We start from the raw sequence: 21,515 nt of genomic DNA, 5'->3' as shown, positions 1-21,515 counted from the left end.
CTGTTAAATGTTCAATAAGGGCAGCCTATATTTTGGAATTTTCATGTCAAATTTTAATAATTATAAGTATCGTATCTTATATCTTTTACAATAATAATGACGATGTCAATTACAATAATGTATTGTTTAAAGACTGAATAAATGACTATTCAATGACTATTACTTAAACTAATAGTTCAGTGTTTTATTATATTTTCATGGCCATTTTTGACATACATACTATATAACGTTTATAAAACGAACTTTCAATTTTATCTGTTGGCAAACATGTAATATTGAAGTATTGAGTAGCCTAGCCAGGCAGAGGCAGACAAGAAACAAGAGGAAGACAGGTTCTAAACAAAATATCACATCACGTTCATGTAGGCCGTGGCGTAAGTTAGATAGTGTTAAAATGTTAAGTATTTTCAACAAATAAATTAAATTAATAAAACTAGAAATGGCTAGCTCGTTGGAAAGTAAAATAATAGATTTACAAGCTCGTTTGCAGCGAGAAAATGAAGCTAACGATAAGGATCCAATTTCTCATGACATTGGAGGAGGATTTGGAAGTCCCAGACCTGGATCTGGAAAAAGGCCCCAAAAGTGTAAGTACTGTAACCTTTGCATTTACTTGAGTTGACATAATATATTAATTTGATGGTTTCATAATCTCTTGTGAAGTTTTGATTGGATAAGGACAATTTAGGCATATTACATTTGATCATTTGAATGAATAAGTTAAGTTCTTTTATGACTAGCCTACTCAACTCCTGGAGTGACAAGTATTAAGTTATGTCTTTTCACTAAGCTTCGATTGGGATAAGTATCCTTCTGTCAGAATATTTAAGTAAAATCCATTTCCAATTTTAATCATAAAACATTTCTGGTCAGTTTGATATTGGCTTCTTAGTGTTGATGACATAGCCTTAGGCCTAAGCCCATAACTTACCTAAGCCTATTAGGCTACCTACCTAACTTAACCCTTCCTGTGCGTTTGCCGTACGGTATACAAAAATCAACAACGCTATTCAATTGTGAGCGTTGGCTGTATTCATACGCAACTCTTAAACTGAAGGTTACATGCGTACAATGCATAACTTAAGTTAATAATAGGCTACTTTATGTATTCGTCAAAAACATGTAAACATAAACGTTAGGCCTAAGTAGTTAGTTGTCTCTTGGCCATCAACAGTTACCTTAGGTCATTAATCAATACTAGTGCACCTGTTGCTCGAATTTGAGCAATTGCTAAGTATTAGACATAAGACATAAGACCAATTTATTTCCTGTAAAACTTACAATATACAAGTCATTGGAAAACGTCAAATTCTACATTATAAAATACATTATAAAATATACATAAGATCTATGAATAAAAGAAATTCCTTCAACATCATATAATAAAAAGGAAATGCATACATAGTGTATGCATTATCTCAATTACAGGCGGTATTTCAAAACTAATACCGTAACAGTCATAATTTCCGATGGGTTAAAAAAGTCTACTCAAAGGTAATGTTATAAATCACTCCACTCCAGTTATTGATACTAAAAACTAACTTAACTCACTCTGAAAACGAACACTTTTGTGTGTAGTTGTGTATGTGTTCATAAACGTATTATGAACAGCTGCAATTAAGTTATACAAATTATTCGTCTGTTTAAGTAAACAAAATCTTTCCTTCATAAGAAATACTTTGGGATTTTGATGGCCTGTGGGGCAAAGCCAGAGGACTTATTGCATGAATTGTTGATAGCCTAGGCGTGGTCTACACAACAATTACTTAATTATGACACCTCGTTTGTAAAAATCAGTCCATTATTAATGGAGGAGTAGTGTTTCGTAGAAATCGCCTTCACGTAGGGTATTATGTATAAGGATTATTATTGCGATAACTTAACTTATTTTTTGTGGTAAATTTTTGATTGGTTGGTTGGCCACTGATCTTGTAAGTTAACATCAGGTTGTTTAAAAAACTGACCGACTAAGTCATCCTCATGTCATTGTTTCGCGCAGTCTGTTTACGTGTTCTTGAGTGAATTAAATCCAGTAAGATAAGATTAGTGGAATATTCAGTGCATTATAACTTAGGTAAGTTAGGTACTTACCTATTTTTTGTAATTGTTTTAATTGAACATTAAGTTTAGATTAAATTAACCTAAACAATTTTTATTTATAGTTTTAGGATTAAGTCTGTTTTGTCTTATTGGCCATACAGTAAGTAATAAAGAAGTCGTAAGTTATTGTTCTCATAATGATATTTAGCGAATTTCCCTAAGTTAAATATAGGGCTAACTTAGTAAGTAGGCTAACTTACTACCTATTACCGTAGGTGGGACAGTAATTATACCTGGTCCCGGGACCGATATAACTTAAGCTAGGTAAGTTAGGCCTAGTTTTTCATTTTTATGACTCTAGGTGCCAAAAACCCTATTGTTTTAATTATTATATGTTATGTATCGGCCTATCTTATAGGCAAGGATAGATCTATACGTAGGTTGTCCAGCTTAAGACAACCTAGTTTGTCCATAGACTAGGACAACCTTTACCAGATTATTCGGGAGGTCAAAACAAGCAAAAAATGCCTTAGTGGGTTACATGCATTTTTGTAATTAATAAGATGATAAGTACATTTTGAGTTTAAATGTAATTATTTTAATTGAGCTTTACACCTTTTTAATTTTAAATTACAATTCTTGCTTGCTTTCGTTTGGACACAGTTTGTTTGCTTTGATAAGGTAGGCCTACAGGCCATGGACTTATATCCAGATAAATTAGGCCTATCTTAATCCCTTAAACAAAAATAAGAAACATAATGTACGATTGTGTTTTTTTTTGTTTCTGTGACTATTCATGTACATGAGGCCTACAGCTTGAATAAAGATGATTTGATTTGACATTACAGTGGGCGAGATGAGTACACCAAGAAGGGCTAAACCAATAGACCTGCCAGTTATGTTCCCCCAACCTAAACAACAAGACGCTCAAGAGATAGATAACAAAATGAAAGAAATCATCAAGCTCAGCGGTGTGCTCTGTATTGACGGAAAGGTAAAGGATTAAGGGGATTCCCTATGAAAAATGACCTAAATGTAATTTTTTTCAAAATTTATTGTTCTATAGATTATTGTTCTATGGTATGTCCTCTTACAGAAAAACCATAAAACAATGGTCAACAGGTTTTGTATATGAACAACAATAGATTATAGGAGGCTCTGCATGCCTTTGTCCCAATGGCAAGGAGCCTAGCCAGGTTTCCCTTTAAGCCTAAGCCAGCCTGTTTCCCGCAAGTTTGATTTTTCCGTGTTTTTTAATACTAAAATTAATATAGGCTATCTCAAAAAGTACTTACAGTACGGTACAAGGTTGAAAATTTTGCCCAATATTCCTTATTAGTATCAGGGTGATTGGTACTCAGCGTGACAAAAGTTTTTTGGTTTAACTACAAAGTAAATGAAGTGTGATGATGCATATAAGATTTCAAGTCTAAAATTGGCCCAAAGAAATATTTTAAGTTGATAAAAAAACATGTTTTTAAACTTAATACACCAATTTCTCAATTATCTACCTGTAAAAGGATTTGAGTAGATAATGCCATTTTCGTGTCCTACATTAAATTTTGTACAAGATAGAAAACGACGGAGGATCAATAGTAAAAACTCCATTGTAAATAGATCCAAAGATAAAAAATAAGGTGTTAGATAAACATTTAAAAAAAACATTGGTCTATTGAATTTTTCTTCACCCTGTATGTATACAAGAAGCCAAATACAGTAGAGTCCCGCAAACTCAGCACTTGATAACCCGGCAGTCTGGATAACTCGGCCATCACCTGGCTCAGAAAATTAGTGATTTTTTCAGACCGAGTTAAACACGGACACAAGTCAGCTCTAGTATAATCATTTGTAACTCGTACTAAGGATTTGTTGTACTATATCCAATGACTTAATACTGACTTGTAATATAAATATAATTAAAAAAGGCGGTTAAAAAGCTTAAAAATTGTATTGTTCTTATTTTTACTCTAGTTACCCATAACCCGGCATATCACAAACTTGGCACCCTTCCAGTCCACATTACGCCGAGTTTGAGGGACTCTACTGTATGTTAAAAACTGTGCCGTTTCATAATCTTTCCAACCATATGCTACATAAGATTGAAGCTCACTTTACAGTCCATATAAATACCATTGAAGTAGAAAACCGCCAAAATTAAAAATAACGATAGCCCTATAGTAGCCTAAGTAAGTCCCCTAAGTATTCCAGTATCCTATAAATAAACTGAACAGCAGATTTTCATAGTTTCAAAATCCATTGAATATATTAAGGCACCCAAATGAGACATTAATCATAAAAACCTAATTTATTTTTCAGAAATATCATTCTGAAATCAGAGACCTTGAAGATCTCGGGGAACTTGGCAACGGAACTTGCGGCCACGTTGTCAAAATGCTTCACAAACCTAGCCAAAAAGTTATAGCAGTTAAGGTAAGTCTTGAGTAGGCCTAGTTTTTCTCATATTTTTTAAGCTTGAGTTAAGATATAATTAAATGATTTGATGTAACAAAATTGTTTGTTCTGCTACAATCAGTTTTGTACAAGTCAGCCAACAATACATTTATGCAGGAGCCCTTTAAAACATATTTTAAAATTTTCTTTGAGCACCGTAAGCTTGTTAGGTACTGTGGATTATGGGATGGCTTTATGAACCTGCTCATTCGTAAGGGATGTTTTATTGATCCATCGATAAAGGTCAATGAGATAAAAACTTGATAGGAAATCATATATTTTCACCCACTTTAATGCATATTAGGCTTATTTTAGAGATTCCTCACACCCAAGCATTAAATTAATTTTGAAACAGTCCTTCAGAAAATTACTATAAATATGCTACTACTAAATATGTCAACAGCAAATGAGGCGTTCAGGCAACAGTGAGGAGAACAAACGTATCATCATGGACCTGGACGTTGTGCTCAAGTCGGAATGTCCGTACATCGTGCAATGCCTCGGCTGTTTCATCACAGAAGCCGATGTGTGGATCTGTATGGAACTGATGGCTACTTGTTTCGACAAACTGCTCAAGCGACTCAGGTCGCCCATACCCGAACAAGTGCTCGGCAGGATTACATTGGCTGTGAGTTAATTTGGCATGTTTATTATAATTTTGGAAATTTATGGGAAGTAAGACATATTTTAGTCTTGTAATGGTCGTAGTGTGTCTCAGTGTCCCCAATAAAGTCGATTTAATGAAAATACGTGCATTTTAATAAAAGTAGAGATTCAAGCACGGTACTTGTAGGTTTTATAAAAAGGCCTAATTGTAAACTATCCACTTACATTGTAAAGTAAAGGAAACGATTTTAGACCCTCCTATATTGCAAATTTGATTTAAAATACTGCCTTAGGATATGAGGCCTTTTAAAGTTACATAACGTTTAGAGTCTAAGGCTCAGAGGTGAAATAGAAATTAACTAAAAATTTTGAGAGATGTTAAATGTTGAATATAAGTAGACTACTCATTCCGTGATCATTTTTTAGGCTACTGCAATTTTATAATGCTGTTAGTAAAAATTTATAACCTGGACCTGGTATTTTGATGTTATATTTCATGGAATATATTTGGGCAGGCCTACATCGTTATTGAAATAGATTGCAAAACCGTCACAGCAATTTTGTGTGTTGCTTCCCAGTGTCGCCACTTTTAAAACTTTTTTTATACCGTTCTGGTTCATCCCTTGCCTTGCTCATGTTCCACCCAGAGGCCTGTGACAAAAGTGATAAAAAACAAAATTGAAACTAACCTCAAACTTTTAAACAAAGAAATTACAGTACTACATTTAGCTTAGTCACTCAATAGTTTGAAACTGAAATAATAATCAAAAATCGTGTTAGATAACAACAGTTTTCTTCATACTGTGTTGTTTATCGTGTTTCACTTTATGTTCAAACTAAACTTTTAGAACAATAGTTTTGCTTATATTTTGCATTTTGATTTGCATATACCTGTTTACTTGACAGACTGTGAAGGCTCTACACTACCTGAAGGAGAACCACGACGTAATCCACAGAGATGTCAAGCCTTCCAACATCCTGGTGGACGAGAAGGGCAACGTGAAACTGTGTGACTTTGGCATCTCGGGAAGACTTGTAGATTCCAAAGCCAAGACCAAGAACGCTGGATGTGCTGCTTATATGGCGGTAAGTCGTTTGAGGTTTATTGTGGTTACTGAGCGAGTTGAGAGGTCAGTCCAGTAGAAAAGTTAGGTGCTGGCATTGCCGTTGCGTTGATTAAGCTGGATTGCCAGTGTCACAACTTTTTATTTCAAAGCAGGGAGGAGTAGCAATTCTAGTTTAAAACCCGTTTCGCACTGAGTTGGCTAGGCGTCCTTTAGAAATTAAGGCTAGTATATCTTTATCCTCAGTAAGATTTATTTGGGGGCGATTGATTCCGAGTTGGGATCAGTTTTTAATGATCGTTTTTCAAAATACTTCGATACTTTGATTTCATTCAATTAAAATTAGCCTGTTGTGATCCAAACGGCAGTTTTGTTACATGTTTAATTCAATTCAAATTAGCTTGTCTTGATGTAAATGGCAGTTTTGTTACATAATCATAAACTAGGATGCTCATATAGCTGGCTTATGGTGTTTTTTTCTGTAAACATTCCCACAGAACATTTTATAAGCTTTGTGGTACAAGTACACTTCTTTTTGGGGAACAGTAGAACCACGCCAATCTGATCTTGGCTAGTCTGATTCCTTGCTTAAACCGACTTTCCATTGTCTATTAATTGATTACAATGTTGTAGCAGTAGGAAATATCCTGACCATTTCCTGTGGTCGTACGTGTGGACATCATCACCGTCTTCTGCAATAGCAGCTGAAATCCCGTTTTAATCCCCTGTGATATTGGAATCCTTATAATTAATTTCCCTGATCGTGTAGAACCCTATATATGATCAATAACGCCAATAACGGAAACATCAACAGCATCTTCCGTGATCATGGTAAAATGAAAATATTAAAAGTCTCCCGCGGTCACAGGGACATAAACATAATCATCATTCCCTCGATCATGGCAAAATATTGAACATCTCTTGCGGTCATGGAAAACATGGTCATCTTCGACAATTGTGGGAAAATCCTGAACTCACTGTTCTTTGGATAATCCTTCGTTTTTACTGTTCCAGCCACGGGCTTGATAGGCCTACTGTAGGTGACGGATTAGCGGAGTTTTACCTTATGCCTACCATGTTTGTAATTTATAGAAGTAAGGTGAAAACAGTAGGGATAGGCTTTCCAGATTTATAAAGATTATTAGTGACACATAGTTTTAGTAACTTAAACTTTTTTGGTGGTTTAGTTAAATTTGTTTTTCTCTAAACTATCAAACAAACATGCTGAAATGTGTTACAGCCGGAGAGGATAGACCCGCCAGACCCCCGGCGGCCGGCGTACGACATCCGTGCGGACGTTTGGAGCCTCGGCATCACACTGGTGGAGATGGCCACAGGGGTGTTTCCGTACAAGGACTGCAAGTGTGACTTTGAGGTGCTAAGTAAGGTGATGCAGGACGATCCTCCAGCTTTGCCCACTGACCAAGGCTTCACTCAGGACTTCCAGAGCTTTGTCAAGTGGTGGTGAGTGTCTCTACGACCTTTGACTATGGTCCCTTAGACATTCTGTTGCCTTTTAACAAAACAACATCTTCCGCTAAAAGATAAGCTGGGTAGCTGAGTGGTTTTGAAACTCACCTGGTAATGAAAAAGTTGTTGGTTGGATACTGAGATGATTGAGCAGCTTTTTGATGGTTTTAAACTGTATCCAGCTGTCATCAGCTGTGTGTTATCAGCTGTGATCAGTGGTCTTTGAAAACATATTAACAAGGTCCTCCTCGGTAATGGAACAGCTGGCATCAGTCAGCTACAAAGCTCACACATTCCTATTCCATTCTATACTCATCCTTGACTCATATTTGGTTTAAAATACATGACCATTGAAAAAACATTCCAAATAGAGATTAGTGTAACATTCAACTTTAACTTGTTCTGTTGCAGCTTAACGAAGAACTACAAAAACAGGCCAAAGTACAGAGACTTGTTGGACCACCCGTTCCTCAAGTTGTATGAGAGAGAGAGCGTCAACGTAGCCTCATGGTTCGGCCTCACGCTGAGTCAGATAGAACCTCCGGCTGCTGTCACCCCTATACCTACCCCTCTACCTGTGGCTGTCCCTGTGCCTGCCACTGTACCAGCTGCCGTACCTGTGTCCATGGTGCAGAGGTAAGTTGAGGGATACACACAAGCTTACTTAAAAAACGACAAAAGAAATATGAACAAATAGTGATAGCCTCTGGACACAGATAAATAAATCAATTTCGGGTCTTTCTATGTTATCCCTTAGGGAAGTAGGTACTACCTTAAAAAAATCAATGCTCCCGCCAAATACGAATTTTCAAGTTAGCGTGATTGCAAATCTCTTGTATTTGTGGCAATCATATAAGACATCGATGACTTTTCATTAGCTGCGGGAGACTGTGATTATGTCCACACATTCGTGGGAGATAAATAGCATTTTATTGCGATTGCGGGAAGATGTTCAGACGATGGTGGAAGATATTTATTTCTTTGCAATTATGGAAGACAATGATAATATTCCGTGCCTGTGGGAGTTGTATGAGGGAGTTGTATGTTGATAATGTCTACTTGCCCATAGGAGATGACCAAAATGCTGCTGTGATAGCTGAAGATAATAATGTTTGCACAACCCCGGTAGATATTCATTTGTTTTCAAACATGAAGAACGATGATGATTTTCCCGACCGTGTGTGGTATTTAGGGTATTGCTGCAATCGGGGGAGGTGATTATACTGTTTCCGTGACCGATACAGATATTTAGGATTTTACAGCAATTACGGACGACGTAGATATGTCTTCACGACTACGGGAGATAGGCTAATCCTAATTTTACTGTTGAACTGAGCTTGATCGATAATCTTAGGCGGCACACTTCGTCTACTTAGTGACTATAGTTCGGCCGCTTAGAAAACGACCTGCGCGCTAATGCTAAACCAATGCTGGAGGAGGTTGCTTTCTAAGCGGCCGAACTATAGTAAATGGTTTTAGGCCCAGGAAAGTAAGGTAGACAAAAGGTTAGGTTCCATCATACAATCAATGCATATTGAAAATTAGGTAAAATTTCAAGCAATGGTATCACGCTATCGAGAATAGATTTTTAGGTACATTGGTATCAAGAATTGATAAATTTTGGTATCAACTCGTTACTAGTTGAAATTAATTACTTTGGTAAGATTTGTTGGACACAGTTTTTAGATTAACAGCTTTTACTTCATGTACTTCCCTAAAGCAAACGTTTCGCTTCCAGGTTTACGCCACCTCCCCCCTCGCCATCCACTCGAAGACACGCCCCTCTGCCTCTACAACACCACCGGTCGCTGTCGGAAACCTGCTCGTACCAAAGTAACGGAGAGCTGCCCAGCGGACGGTATTCTCCCTTCAGAATGGGCGATCCACCTCCTATCTCCCCTCGCTACCAAAACACAGCTCCTGAGTGGGACAGGAGTAGGATGTACAGGTAGGATTGGTCGTCTAAAATAGGGGTGTAGATATTTCTGAAGTTGTATGTTTTGAATATGAGTAGAACTAGTCCCATGTCAAAGTTTTAGAATAATGGACGAGTTAAATAAGCCGCAGACAGAGAGTGTCAAAGTAATTTAAAACCAATTTCTGTCGAATATGGTAATTCTTTATTTAATCAATATTAAAAGGTCTTCTTTTTGTAAAGTATAGTATCTTCATGTTACAGAAACTATCACTGGAATTATAGAGGAAGAAAATCGTCTGTAGCACACCCTCTTAAGTGGCTTATTTACTAAAAAAAAAAAAAAAAAAAAATGGTAACAGCCGGTTCATATCTTGTTTGCTTTTGGTTGTCTACTTTATTACTTGAAAGGCAATGGTGTCAGGTATTGTTAGGGATGGATGTAATTGTATTTATAGTTTACAACTTTACTTTACTTTTATTACTTTTATTTCTTTCACAAATTTCAGGACATGATTTTTCTCTCTGGCCAAAAAGGAGTGTTAAAAATGTTGGGTAAACATTCTTGCAGATGGTAATAATGTCAAACAAAATAAATTTGCAGTTTTTATGGCACTGGTCTATAAAATCTAATGCTAATGTTAGGTAAAAGTAACAAAAACAGAAAGGTTTTGTAGGTAACAAAAACTGCATATTTAAACCTAGTGTTTGTCTTTTACTTAATCTTTCTTGGCTAAGTTTAACTTTGCAAAGGGATATCTTGAACCTTAAAATATACTTTGAAATAAGCCTAGGCCTTTGTAAATAAGTTTTATGCTGGTATATTGTGTTGAAAAATAAACGCTTAATTTACCTACAGCTGACTGAACAGTGAAAATAGTTTCTCACGTTGGCTAGGGGGAAAACCACCACTGCTTAAAAAATAGGTGTAAAATTTAGGTACTCCCTACAATTTAAAATTCAGTCATAATATATTGTCTTGTTGTGTTTTGTTACAGTGGAATCATGCCTTCGCCCATCCCCACCAGGAAGAGGTTCCAGGACCCTTTGCCTGGCAACACTAGTCCCCTGATGCTGCAGAGATTCCACCATCAGCAGAGTCAGCACAACAGGTCAGTGGGCTGGCAAACAGAGGGTGGGTTCGAGGGGTTCATTGAAAAAGTGTAAGGAAAACTGTACTTTAATCGTAGGGTTAGGTTAGGTTAGGTTAGGTTAGAGAAACGTGGTAAATTCCCTTGGGGCTCTGCCCCAGCGGCCTTTAAATTCCCATCCCATGTTATTCTTATGGAGGAAAAACGGGTTTTTGTCACAGCTAATTTCAGAGAATGGCTGGGTGTAGAAACTTGGTAGGGGTCTCTAAAGAAAAGTCTTGGTCTGTAGATGAGCCATCAAAAAAGAAACAAGGTAAATTCCCTTGGGGCTCTGCCCCAGAGGCCTTTGAAGTTCCCTCTTCAGATTTGTTTACATTACGACCATATGCATAAATTTTCACTACTCTTTCTTTAATGAAACAGTTGTTAATATTTAAATTGTGATTTACTGAATCTGTCAAAATGAAGTATTTGCAATGATTTTTTCAGATTTTAAAATGAGTTTCTTTTGCATCGTGTCATGTTTTGCAATACTGTATAATGTTCTATTACCAAATCGGTGGAAAATATCACAGTAACTCTTAAGATTATTTCTTATGAAGTTAAGTTATATCTATTGTATGGGTTGGTTTCTGAATTTGTTACCACTTCTTGGAGATTGTACTTAGGCGTGTCGTACGTAGATGATATTCTTTAACGTATTGTATCAGTAGACGATACTTGGGTTGGTGTAATTATTACAATGGAAAAAAGCGAGAAATTCTGGACAATTTGATATACTAAAAATAAAACTGAATTAACACTGTAGCCTACTACATTTCTTGAGCAATCATTGGAAGAGCCGATTTGCAAATAATGGAAACATACAAAAGTCATAGAACACAACCAAGTAGAAGAAATAAAAATAATGTTTTTTTTTCATTTATAATCGTTATTACAGACAACCTAATGCGGGCTATGCGGCTATGAGTGGAAAACATTTGTAGAAAACACTAAAAAACAATATCAACTTTTAAAAAAAGATAAGATATTTACAAAAAAATTTGATTAGCCTATGTCTAAATGTACACATAGTGAGTATTTCCATATTCTTTGAGTCCACTCTTATAAAGTCATCTGAAATTATGACTGTTATTCCTTTTAAAATAACGCCTGAAATGCTTCGCAATTGCTTGAATTCGAGCAACAGGTACACTAGTTTTAACATGATTTTGTAAAATTTTAAAATAGGTACCTACTGATTTATGGCAGATGACTACAGAAGTAGTAATAATGGGCTAGAAACATAAAAAAAACATTAGTAGGCCTATAAAACAAATTTTTTTAATTAGGCCTACCTTATTAAAGATTACTCTTCCACATAGGGAACAAGGTGATATCAGTTAGGAGATAGTTCAACTTTGAACAATACAAAATTTATCAGTCTGCACCATCAGTCTTACTATAGTTCTTGCCAACCTAACTTGAGGCAGCCTAAGGCCGCACGTCGTATATCTAGTGCTGCCTTGGGCTGCCTCAAGTTAGGGTGTCGAGGACCATAGTTCAGTAGATATCACGTAACAATTTTTATCTAATTATGATTAAAAAACATTTTAAAATGCAAGGTGAGTTTTTGGGTAGCAGAATTTCGCAACAATTTTGTTAATAGTCTTTTTTTACATTTTATGATATAATACAGTTGGTTATCCTGAGTTTAAAAGATTTTAGTTTTGTAAAATAAGATATTATTATATTCATTTCAAAAATTTTGATTTTAAAATATTAGCTTTGATTTTTGTGATTCTCCTGCTGTAATTCGTTTTGCAATTGGCTTTTTAGCATCAAGTCTAATCTAAATGAACAAATTTTTCCGTCAAAATTGAGCTGATTCCTTAGATATAAAGTGATAACAGATCACATTATGTCTTGCTTTGTGTTAAATATCTATCCCATTATAATTTTTATAAAATAACGTGAGATGCAAAGTTTTTGTAAAAAAAAAAAACAAATGGTTGATATATTTATTTAAATTAGGTTTTATTTCATCCCATGTTTACTGTGTTTTCTCCCCTGTAATATTACTATATCCTGATGTTCTGTCCAAAATATGTACATTAGTTTGCCAAATATTGAGTCGTCTAATCCAAAATTATACAACTAAAATGCAATGTTTTTTGCAGGTCGACGTCGGTGTCACCATGCAGGCAATACACCTCGGAGACTGTTAAGTTGGAGGACTCTGGCAACAAGAAGCGGTACTCTTCCTTCGTCAAGCTCCAGGTGGGGGGAAGCCTACCTCCCCCTCACAGCCCCGAGCCCCCGCCTCGCCACAACCGTATGACCTCACCACTGCTCAGGAGGAACTTCATAGAAACCTCGTCACCGTCTCCGGCCCGCAGGACCTTCCAGGAGAGCAGTCAGTCACCACTGCTGTCTCGGAGGTTAGTTGTAAAAGATTGTTTACATAGAAATTCTAAGGGATTTAATATTTTGAGAAAGTTTGATACTTTTGAACTATTTGGACTATTCGGTATTTAATTAGGCCATTCTTAAATATTTTCATCCTTTTTTATGTTTTTTTTGCTATCCCCTAAGCAGAGAACCTAATTTCAGCTTGGATATGCTGTAACAACTATAATTTTTTTCCTTCCTGCAGTTAATTTATTCTTGGTATGGACGGGTCTTAAATTTTTAAGAAATTTGAGAGATAAAAAAATCTTCTTGGTTCGAGCAAGATTGCCTTTGTTCGAAGACTTTTTAAAGACGAGAAAAAAAAAAAATAGAAAGCCTTCGAAAAGGAACCACAACTACAACATGCCCCTGTATTGCGGGTATTGCAGAGGCTTTCTAAAGGCTTTTTTAAACTGTGTCCACTTCAGAAATCGGTAAAATCACTTTATCCAGTTATTTTTTTATCTGTTATGACTCTGGTACAGTCTGTACTGGTTATAATAGCCTGAACTGTATATGAAATCATCACCAAGATCTTCCTACTACAATTTCCTTTCCTCAATTATAGACTATTTTTGTTGTGATACAGTTAGTTGTTTTTTCTTATTTAATTGATGTCTATTTGCTTTTATTATTTTGTACACTCTTTTTGTATCAACTTTTGTAATAAATAATTAGTTATTGTACTCTAGCTGTTGTTTTAATAGTGATTTACTGTTATTTATTAACCATTAATACTTTTTTTAAATACTTTTTCATTGAAATGGGGACCATACAAAGTAGGTATTTTAAGCCAAGTATGAATGGAGATGAGTGTAGGATGAGTGGCGCAATATTGTTAAACTGCGCAAACGAATAATTATTCCCCATAGTAATGAGATGTATAATCTCGTCTCGAATCATGATCAGGAAAAAGAATCTTGTCTCGAACTTAAAATACAGTCTCGTCCATCACTTCTTGGTACTGAATTTTTTTGGTTGTAGTTTTAATTGACAGGGACCAACATTTTTTGGATTCACGCATCCATGTACGACACAGGTGAAGCTAGTAGTTGTATTATATTTGATTATTTTTTCTCTTTATCTTGAAGAGCAGATCAGCATCTGAGTGTAATCTGAGGGAAGAACACTGTAATACTGAGATGGTGAAGTTAATTCTCATGCATTACTAGACTATCACAATCACAGTGAAATTGAGGGCATATTTTGCTTTTGGGAAGACATCAATATCCTCGTCTGCAATCTCGAAAAAACCTTGAATATGTACCGAGGACATCATCATCATCTTCCACGATCATGAAAACATCATCATTATTTCCACGAGCGCTTGAGTTTTTTGCAAACATCGTCACATTGTCTCCTGTGATTGCGGCAAACCCTTATACATTCCTTGCGATGCGTGGACGTTGCAATCATGAAAGAGCTATTGCACAATGACTAAGAAACCGAAATTATATTTTTTCACGGATACTGGGTTTTGAATTTTTTTGCTGGTAAAACAGATAACCGATTTTAAATCTGACCCATACCTAACAATAATATTCCTTATTACTTAGCCATGAAAATCTTAAAAACTGTGATGCAGTGAATTTAGTAAGTTGTGACAAATACCTAGATTGATGTTTAAATCTTAAAAATTAGGACAAGCCAATTCTGATTCTTGATACTTGGTGACTTTGTTACTCCCGGTTCCAGGACCTCCCAAGTTTGCGTTGTGTGTGAGTCATCGTGATCTTTTAACATGATCACACCAAGTACAGCTTCCAATACAGTACTCGGCTAAGATGAATTTTCAATCACACCAAAAATTTTAGAAAAAAATGAAGCTCGGCATAGCTTAAAAATTGAGTTCCCACAATCCCACCTGTATCTGACTTAATACCCTCGACTCGTATCTAATTAAAAAATATACAAATATGACTGTGAAAACCTGTGAATGAAACATGAATAAAGGGAACCTCCGCTCTTGAGTGTAGATTAAAGCAAAATTAGTAGAATGCAAATACTATGAGAAAAAATTGCATTACTGTATTGTTTGCAGGCATGTATCACCAGCACCCCCGCAGCCCCCACCTCGTAGACTATCAGACTGCAACTCCGTACCAGGGTCACCCCGTCGCCCCGCCAGGTTCCAACACACACCCGAGCCACAGCGCAGGTACTTGCACGACCTCTAACATCGCTACCACTCTAGCTGTAATTTTACAGATTCACTAAGTTCCTCGGTCCATTTGACCATTCTGTCAGAAATTTCGTTAATTTTAGATTTTTTAAACTTGACATGTTTTTGGTTGGATTTTGTAGGTCAACTTGCATAAGATGTTATTTGAAAGCTTATTGCGGATGTTTTCCGTTCAATCAAAGCACATAATTTTGTAATAGAAAATGTCAGCAATAAACTTTGAAATAATGTTAAGTATGACCAAAAATGAACCTCGAACAAGGAATTGCCCGAGATGTATGTCCTTTAGTAGATCCTTTTTTTGCCCTTGAGTATCACTTAAAAAAGATCCCGACACTACTTGAAAGTAACATTACAATTTTGGGTAAAAAAGGAAAGCTAAAAAATTACACTCTGGAGGAAACCTCAGTTTATTAAATACAATTTTTTGCACTATATCTTAAGATTTAACTTCTAAGAAGAAGAAATTATTTCTTTAAATGCTATAGCCCCAATAGTTTATGATATTAATATATATAAGAAGATGTTATCACTCTTTAAGATTGTGTGAAGGATTATAAGCTAGTTGTAATATATGCTGAAGGAGAAGTCTCAAAGATTTAGTTTGTTGTTAAAATCCATGGAAAACAGTTTCATAACAGCTTTGTGTATCAGTTTTTGGGTTTAATGTCATCAATCGGAAAACACAATGAAAAACATAAACACTCTTAAATATTAGTTGCTAACTGTTGTAGAACTTATAGATTCAGATTTACATTTTATTTTGTTTTATTAGTGCAGTTGGAAAAATGGAAGGAACTTTTTGAATACTTGATAGAATTAATTAACCAACCTAGGCTACTTTCGTATCTATTATATTGTTGAAAATCAGTAAACAAAAAAAAACATTGTTTTAAAAATATATTAGTAAATTTAGGCCTATATCTAAATATTTTTGTACTTTGGTGAAAGGATTTAGAATTTGGATGATATTATATTTTTATTTAACAAGAATTCATTTATTCACTTCTAATATTTATCGGGTTATCATTTGGAAATTTTCCTGGAACAGGTTCCCTCATTGTAAAATAATCAGTGCATGTTGAAATTGTCACTTATTAATTTTTATAAAAATTTATTGGTTATAATATATTTGTTGGGGAAAGATGAACTTTAACTCTATAGAATTATTATTAGTTCAAGGCCAAAGGCTAAACAAATCATAAACTACTCGTATCTTTATCATTTTTTTCTTACATTGTATCAAGTATGCTTAGAAGATAATTTTTGTAAGATTTATTTTATATTTTTGTTTACCATTTTGTAATTTTGAATGTTTGTGTTGTATTTGTAATCATGTAACTGACACTAGTCCATTCATCCTAATTCATTGCACAATCATACTCATAGCAAACTGTCTGTAGAGGAAATAATAGATGTCTCATTACACATTTCACTTGCTTTTAGCTTTGGCCACTCTGTGATAGTTGGTAGTTTTGTGGCACTTTCAAGGTTTGCCCGATTTAATTTCACAAGATTCATAACTCGTAGCTAAGATAAGATAAAAAAACAATTTGATTTCTTCAACACATCCTAGACATCAAGCTCTTGGATTTAGTATTTAAAATATCAAAGATTTTTTTGACTTGATATTGGAATTATTTGAGTTTGGTTTTTACTTTTGAACTGTCTTTTTGCAATTTATAAGTCATTAGAAGAAGCTTCACAATTTTAGTCAACTTTGCTTTAGTTAAAGGATGTCTGCTTTTAAACATCTTTCAATTATAATCAAATTTTGCATGTTAAACTAACACTATTATTTCCTCGAGGCAGACCCTTCCTTTCCCACGGTTGATTGAATGTAGTTCGGTGGTGGGTTACAAATTTCTCAATGAACATTTCTCTAATCTGGCGCCGTTTTCTCTAGAGTGGTGCACAATCGTGAAGTGGTAAGTTCGTTCCTCGGTAGTGCCAAACAACTAGTAAACAAAGCGGTTTGGTACTCGCATCGTCTGGTGTCTGGCTCGTCGAGCCGCTCGGAAAAACATCAAACTCACCACGTAGCTCTCGGAAACTGAGTTGCCAACTTGCAACTCACAAGGGTATTCTTGGCATGAACCAACTATCAAAAACCTTTTCAAAAGACACAAATTAATCTACTTTGTTTTGCTGGTAGATTATGACAGAAATGTTGTTGTATTACATAAACCTAACAATAACTGATTGACTTGGAAATTGTGTAGATTTTTAACCATGCCAAAGCATCAAATAATTGGTGATCAAGAGTTCACACATATTTTTCAGAATCAAATTTCCTCTGGAATTGTCGTATATGATTGTAAACTATGCAACTCGAATTGATCATACTAAATCCTTGGTGAATGATCACTCAAAAAGGTTGTTGAGAATCAGTATTTTAAGTTTAACAAACCCCATCAAATATTGTTGCTCGTGGAATCATTTTGTTGTCAATATTACTTTTGACAGATTTGTTCACTTGTGTAATTGATTTTATGATTCCTTATCATATCCATTTTTCATTTTCCTTCATTACCCGATTTTTTGTATCCGATCAAAATTACACTTTGGACCCGCTTTTATCACCAAAGATTAAATCCATGGTCAGTTTTCAGTGGGTTTTCTTGTGCCATTGTGTTTGATGCAGACCAGTTTTGTAACAAACGTTTTTAGCATGTCCAAAGATTTGATTTACAACTGATCAGTATGTTTTACCACCTTTAGAGTTTAACAGTTTGTATCATTGTAAATAATCACTATCATTTTTGTGTGTATGTGTTGCAGTTATATTGGCCTTCAATTCAAAGTAAATATTTTTTCCCAGATAGTCCCTGAAACTTTATCAAAACTGTGTGTCAGAAGTTTTTTTATTATCTATCAACAAGTTGAATCCCAAATTGTTTACCTTATAAATGTATTAATATTTTTTGTTTTAAACTATATACTATATTATTTGTAGGTATAAACAATTTTACCATTAAAGATTTTATCAAAATATGTTTTCAATTTCAAATATTGTGGCTGAACGCAATTTTATGTGATAGTTAATTTTACATGTAATACAAAAGTTCAAACCATTTTTGTATATAATCATGGAAGATTTACTTATTAGGTTTCGATTAGTTTTATCGTGTACTTAACGCAATTTATATAATCTTAAATATAACCCTTTTTTTAAATCCCTCGCTATTCCAAAATAAATGGAGTGCATGTCGCAGGTTGATAAGAGATGGCTTTCGATGGTTTTTCAAAATTATATCGTTTTAAGTATGGTATTTTTCGCTTGTGAAACAAATTGCCTCTGCTGATATTATAGGTGTCATTATTCAGTTTTACCACAAAGAAGTAAGATACAGAGAATACACGCTTATGGGACAAGCGTGCGCTTTTAGCTCTGGTACGTTTTGGCGGAAATGTACAAGTATCGAGCAAGGAAGAGCACGAACGGTGATGGCCACATCATTTTTGTATAGCAGTTGTAGTGCACAAGGTCTTCCGAATGTATGAGCGCAGTACGTGATGGCGATAGGAGAGCGGATGAGAGTAGAATTTGCTCTAGACGCCAGCGACTGGTGCTAGACACCACTACGAATGTATCTGTTTCTTACTTCTCTGTGGTTTTACGCTTGTATTTATGTAATCACGTCTCTGTACAGTGCCTGATATAAAAGATGTAACTGTAATTACTTGTAACAAATTGGATTCTGTAAGTGCACTGAAAATGTCAATTTTAAGGTGTTTTTTAATTTTTCGATGGAAATTCAATCCCGGGCCAGTTTGTTGTAGTTTATCCTGAGATTGTAGGATTATGACATTTTCGGGGTTAAAAAGTATCCAAGCTATAATGAAATGAGTTTAACAAAATAATTTACACGATTTTCAAATAAAAATGATGATAATTTCACAGAAAACAGTAAAAAAAACCATCTAATTAATTTTTAAGTTACTTAAACATTAAAAAGTATATTAGATGGCTTAAGTTAATATAAAAAGGACTAAGGATCATATTTTCCTGAGTCTAACTTTAATATCAGAAAAATGATTATTATTGGCTTATATCGATGTCATCAATCCCTTCCCTATAACAGTATTTGCAATATTTGCATTCTGTTAAAAATCTTCCAATCAAATATGTACACAGCAATTTAAATGTACTTAGTGTAGTAGCTGTGTCTTAGTTAAAAAGGCAATCAATTGGAAATTTTAACAGTTAAAATAGCCTATTTAATTTTAAAAATAGCCGTTTGGAATTTTCTAAATTTTTTGGCAGTTTTCAAAACTTCTGTTTATTTGTATTTACATACTGTACATACTGTACTGACTGTGTTTTGTCATTTTTCTATTTTTTCCCTATAGGTAGTTTAAAAGTTATTTTTTATTTCAAAGAAAGGTAATTGGAAATAACTTTGATGATGGATAAAAAAAAGTATTTGTTCAATATAAAAGGTTATAAGGGGTTACAGTATAATATTTATGTTTATTTTGAATCATACTTATCGAGCGGTTTGTTTTTAAAATCCCAAAATCCCTGGGATGAAAAACTTGCCCTGGATTGAATTACTTAGTCACCAAACTTGATTGAAATATAATTGAATTCATGGTGATTCATAACGCCTGGGATAAAAACATTGATTTTATTTTTAGGATAAAAAACTGAAACTGTGGTATTTTGTTTGAAATTATTTTAGGAAATTTAATTTTTGGTACTGTAATTTTATGAGTAATTTTAATTTATACCAGTACAAGTCTAGTTTTTAATTGGTACAAGTAAAACTAATTTTTTCTAACACTTTTAGCAATATTTTTGATTTGGTTTTAACTCTATTTGGATTTTAGTAACCTTAAAGTAAGTCATTGATTAAGTTGTGTCTATTTAATTTCGATTGAACTGTAATGACCCTAATAATTTAACTTAATCAATTTATATTTTTACTATACATTTTAAATAGGGAAAGTAAAAGTTAAGTTCTTGAAGAATGCTGGTTTACTATGAATTGTATAAGGAATTGTTGAATATCTTTTAAAGTTGAAATCAAGTGGTTTTTTTAGTTTTCAAGCTGTGCCATTTCATTATATGTAGTTAGCGACTGAATGTAGTCAGTTACGGTTTTGACTGCTCATTGAAACGTTTTATTAGGTCTTCAGAAATGTGAGAAACTTTTTCACTAGTTTTGGATCTTTTCCATTACATGATTTCAAATTTATTTTTTTTTTCAAGAAAAATTGTAATAGTTACTTTGAATGTACTGTTCATTGATGTTTGGTAAATAGTTTTTCTAACTTTTTTTGTATGAAGCGAGAGATGTTACACAAATTTTTGAATGGAAGAACAAAAGGTAAAGTATTGTTTGTGCCATACTTCAGCAAAATCTTATTTTTTCAATACATGCCTTGCAGTGCTAAAGTCATTCTTTCCTCCTAAGGGCAAAACAAAATTAGCTTGAGTCGAGGACGTCTATTGTTGCTTGTGTCTAAAAGAGCCACTTCAGGCCCTAGTGATGAGATTATTTTGTTCCATAAGACATTTTGAGTACAAAACAATCATGTTTAATCATTGTTTAAAATTTTCCTATCTTTAACTTGACCATTTTTTCAAATAACCAATTCCAAACATAAATGTTTTAATCTGATTTTTTTAAATGAAGCATGTAATGGAAATAATTACCGATTTGCTCATGTCACAGAATTAGTTTATAAAATGTAGTTTGGAATAGTTTAAACATTTTATTTGTTGCATTTTAGAAAAAAAATAGCAAATAGTCACTTTTGCCTTATGCAGGTTTATGATAGAAAATAGCTTATTCCCTATGGGAAATTTGCTGTTGCCCTATGGGAAACAGATTTAAAACTGTTATTCACATTCACTGTAAAATTAAAATAATAAAATGCACAAATTTTAAAAATTTTGTATTAGATAAATTTTAATATCTTTAAAATAGAAAGTATAAAATTTTAGATTCATGTCACCACTTTTTCGAGCTTTGATATTTTTGTAGCAGCAATCCTAGGAACATAAATGTGAATTTTGTATAAGGCAAAATAGTGAAATTGTTTTGTATTTTGAATACACCTGAAAATCATTCAACTGGTTCATTTTGTAATAACGCAATTTTGTTTAGTTGTAAAAACATAAAATTGTAATTTCTTGATAATTTATTTTTAGTTGAAGATTAGGTTCTTGTTAATTTATTTACGTTGCTTATATTATATTTTTGTCTTGTATATATTTTCCATTTTATAAATTGTAAATATTGTACTGGGATGTACAG

The 21,515-nt window shown here is 34.2% G+C and overlaps 1 protein-coding gene across 1 annotated transcript; it reads left to right on the top strand.

The window, feature by feature from the left end:
• Nucleotides 1-379: 379 nt before the first annotated feature.
• Nucleotides 380-19,163, top strand: LOC128992475 (dual specificity mitogen-activated protein kinase kinase 7-like). The gene is made up of 12 exons (XM_054416065.1): nt 380-587; nt 2,889-3,034; nt 4,357-4,470; nt 4,895-5,119; nt 6,004-6,183; nt 7,402-7,625; nt 8,043-8,267; nt 9,370-9,579; nt 10,545-10,658; nt 12,797-13,057; nt 15,109-15,225; nt 17,156-19,163. The coding sequence occupies exons 1-12, from the start codon at nt 440-442 to the stop codon at nt 17,304-17,306; spliced, it is 2,115 nt and encodes a 704-aa protein (XP_054272040.1). The 5' UTR covers nt 380-439; the 3' UTR covers nt 17,307-19,163.
• Nucleotides 19,164-21,515: the final 2,352 nt, after the last annotated feature.

This window comes from Macrosteles quadrilineatus, unplaced genomic scaffold (assembly GCF_028750875.1).
Source record: "Macrosteles quadrilineatus isolate MER2022 unplaced genomic scaffold, UCM_ALF_1.0 Scaffold_4__1_contigs__length_99947679, whole genome shotgun sequence".
NCBI lineage: Eukaryota > Metazoa > Arthropoda > Insecta > Hemiptera > Cicadellidae > Macrosteles > Macrosteles quadrilineatus.
Note: the sequence above shows the minus strand (reverse complement) of the source record. Positions and strands in the feature narration are given on the sequence as shown.

Coding starts and splice junctions, on each gene's coding strand:
- LOC128992475 (XM_054416065.1), top strand. CDS start 440: ATGGCTAGCTCGTTGGAAAGTAAAATAATAGATTTACAAGCTCGTTTG. Junction 4,471..4,894: donor AAAAAGTTATAGCAGTTAAG/GTAAGTCTTGAG, acceptor ATATGTCAACAG/CAAATGAGGCGTTCAGGCAA. Junction 13,058..15,108: donor TCACCACTGCTGTCTCGGAG/GTTAGTTGTAAA, acceptor TATTGTTTGCAG/GCATGTATCACCAGCACCCC.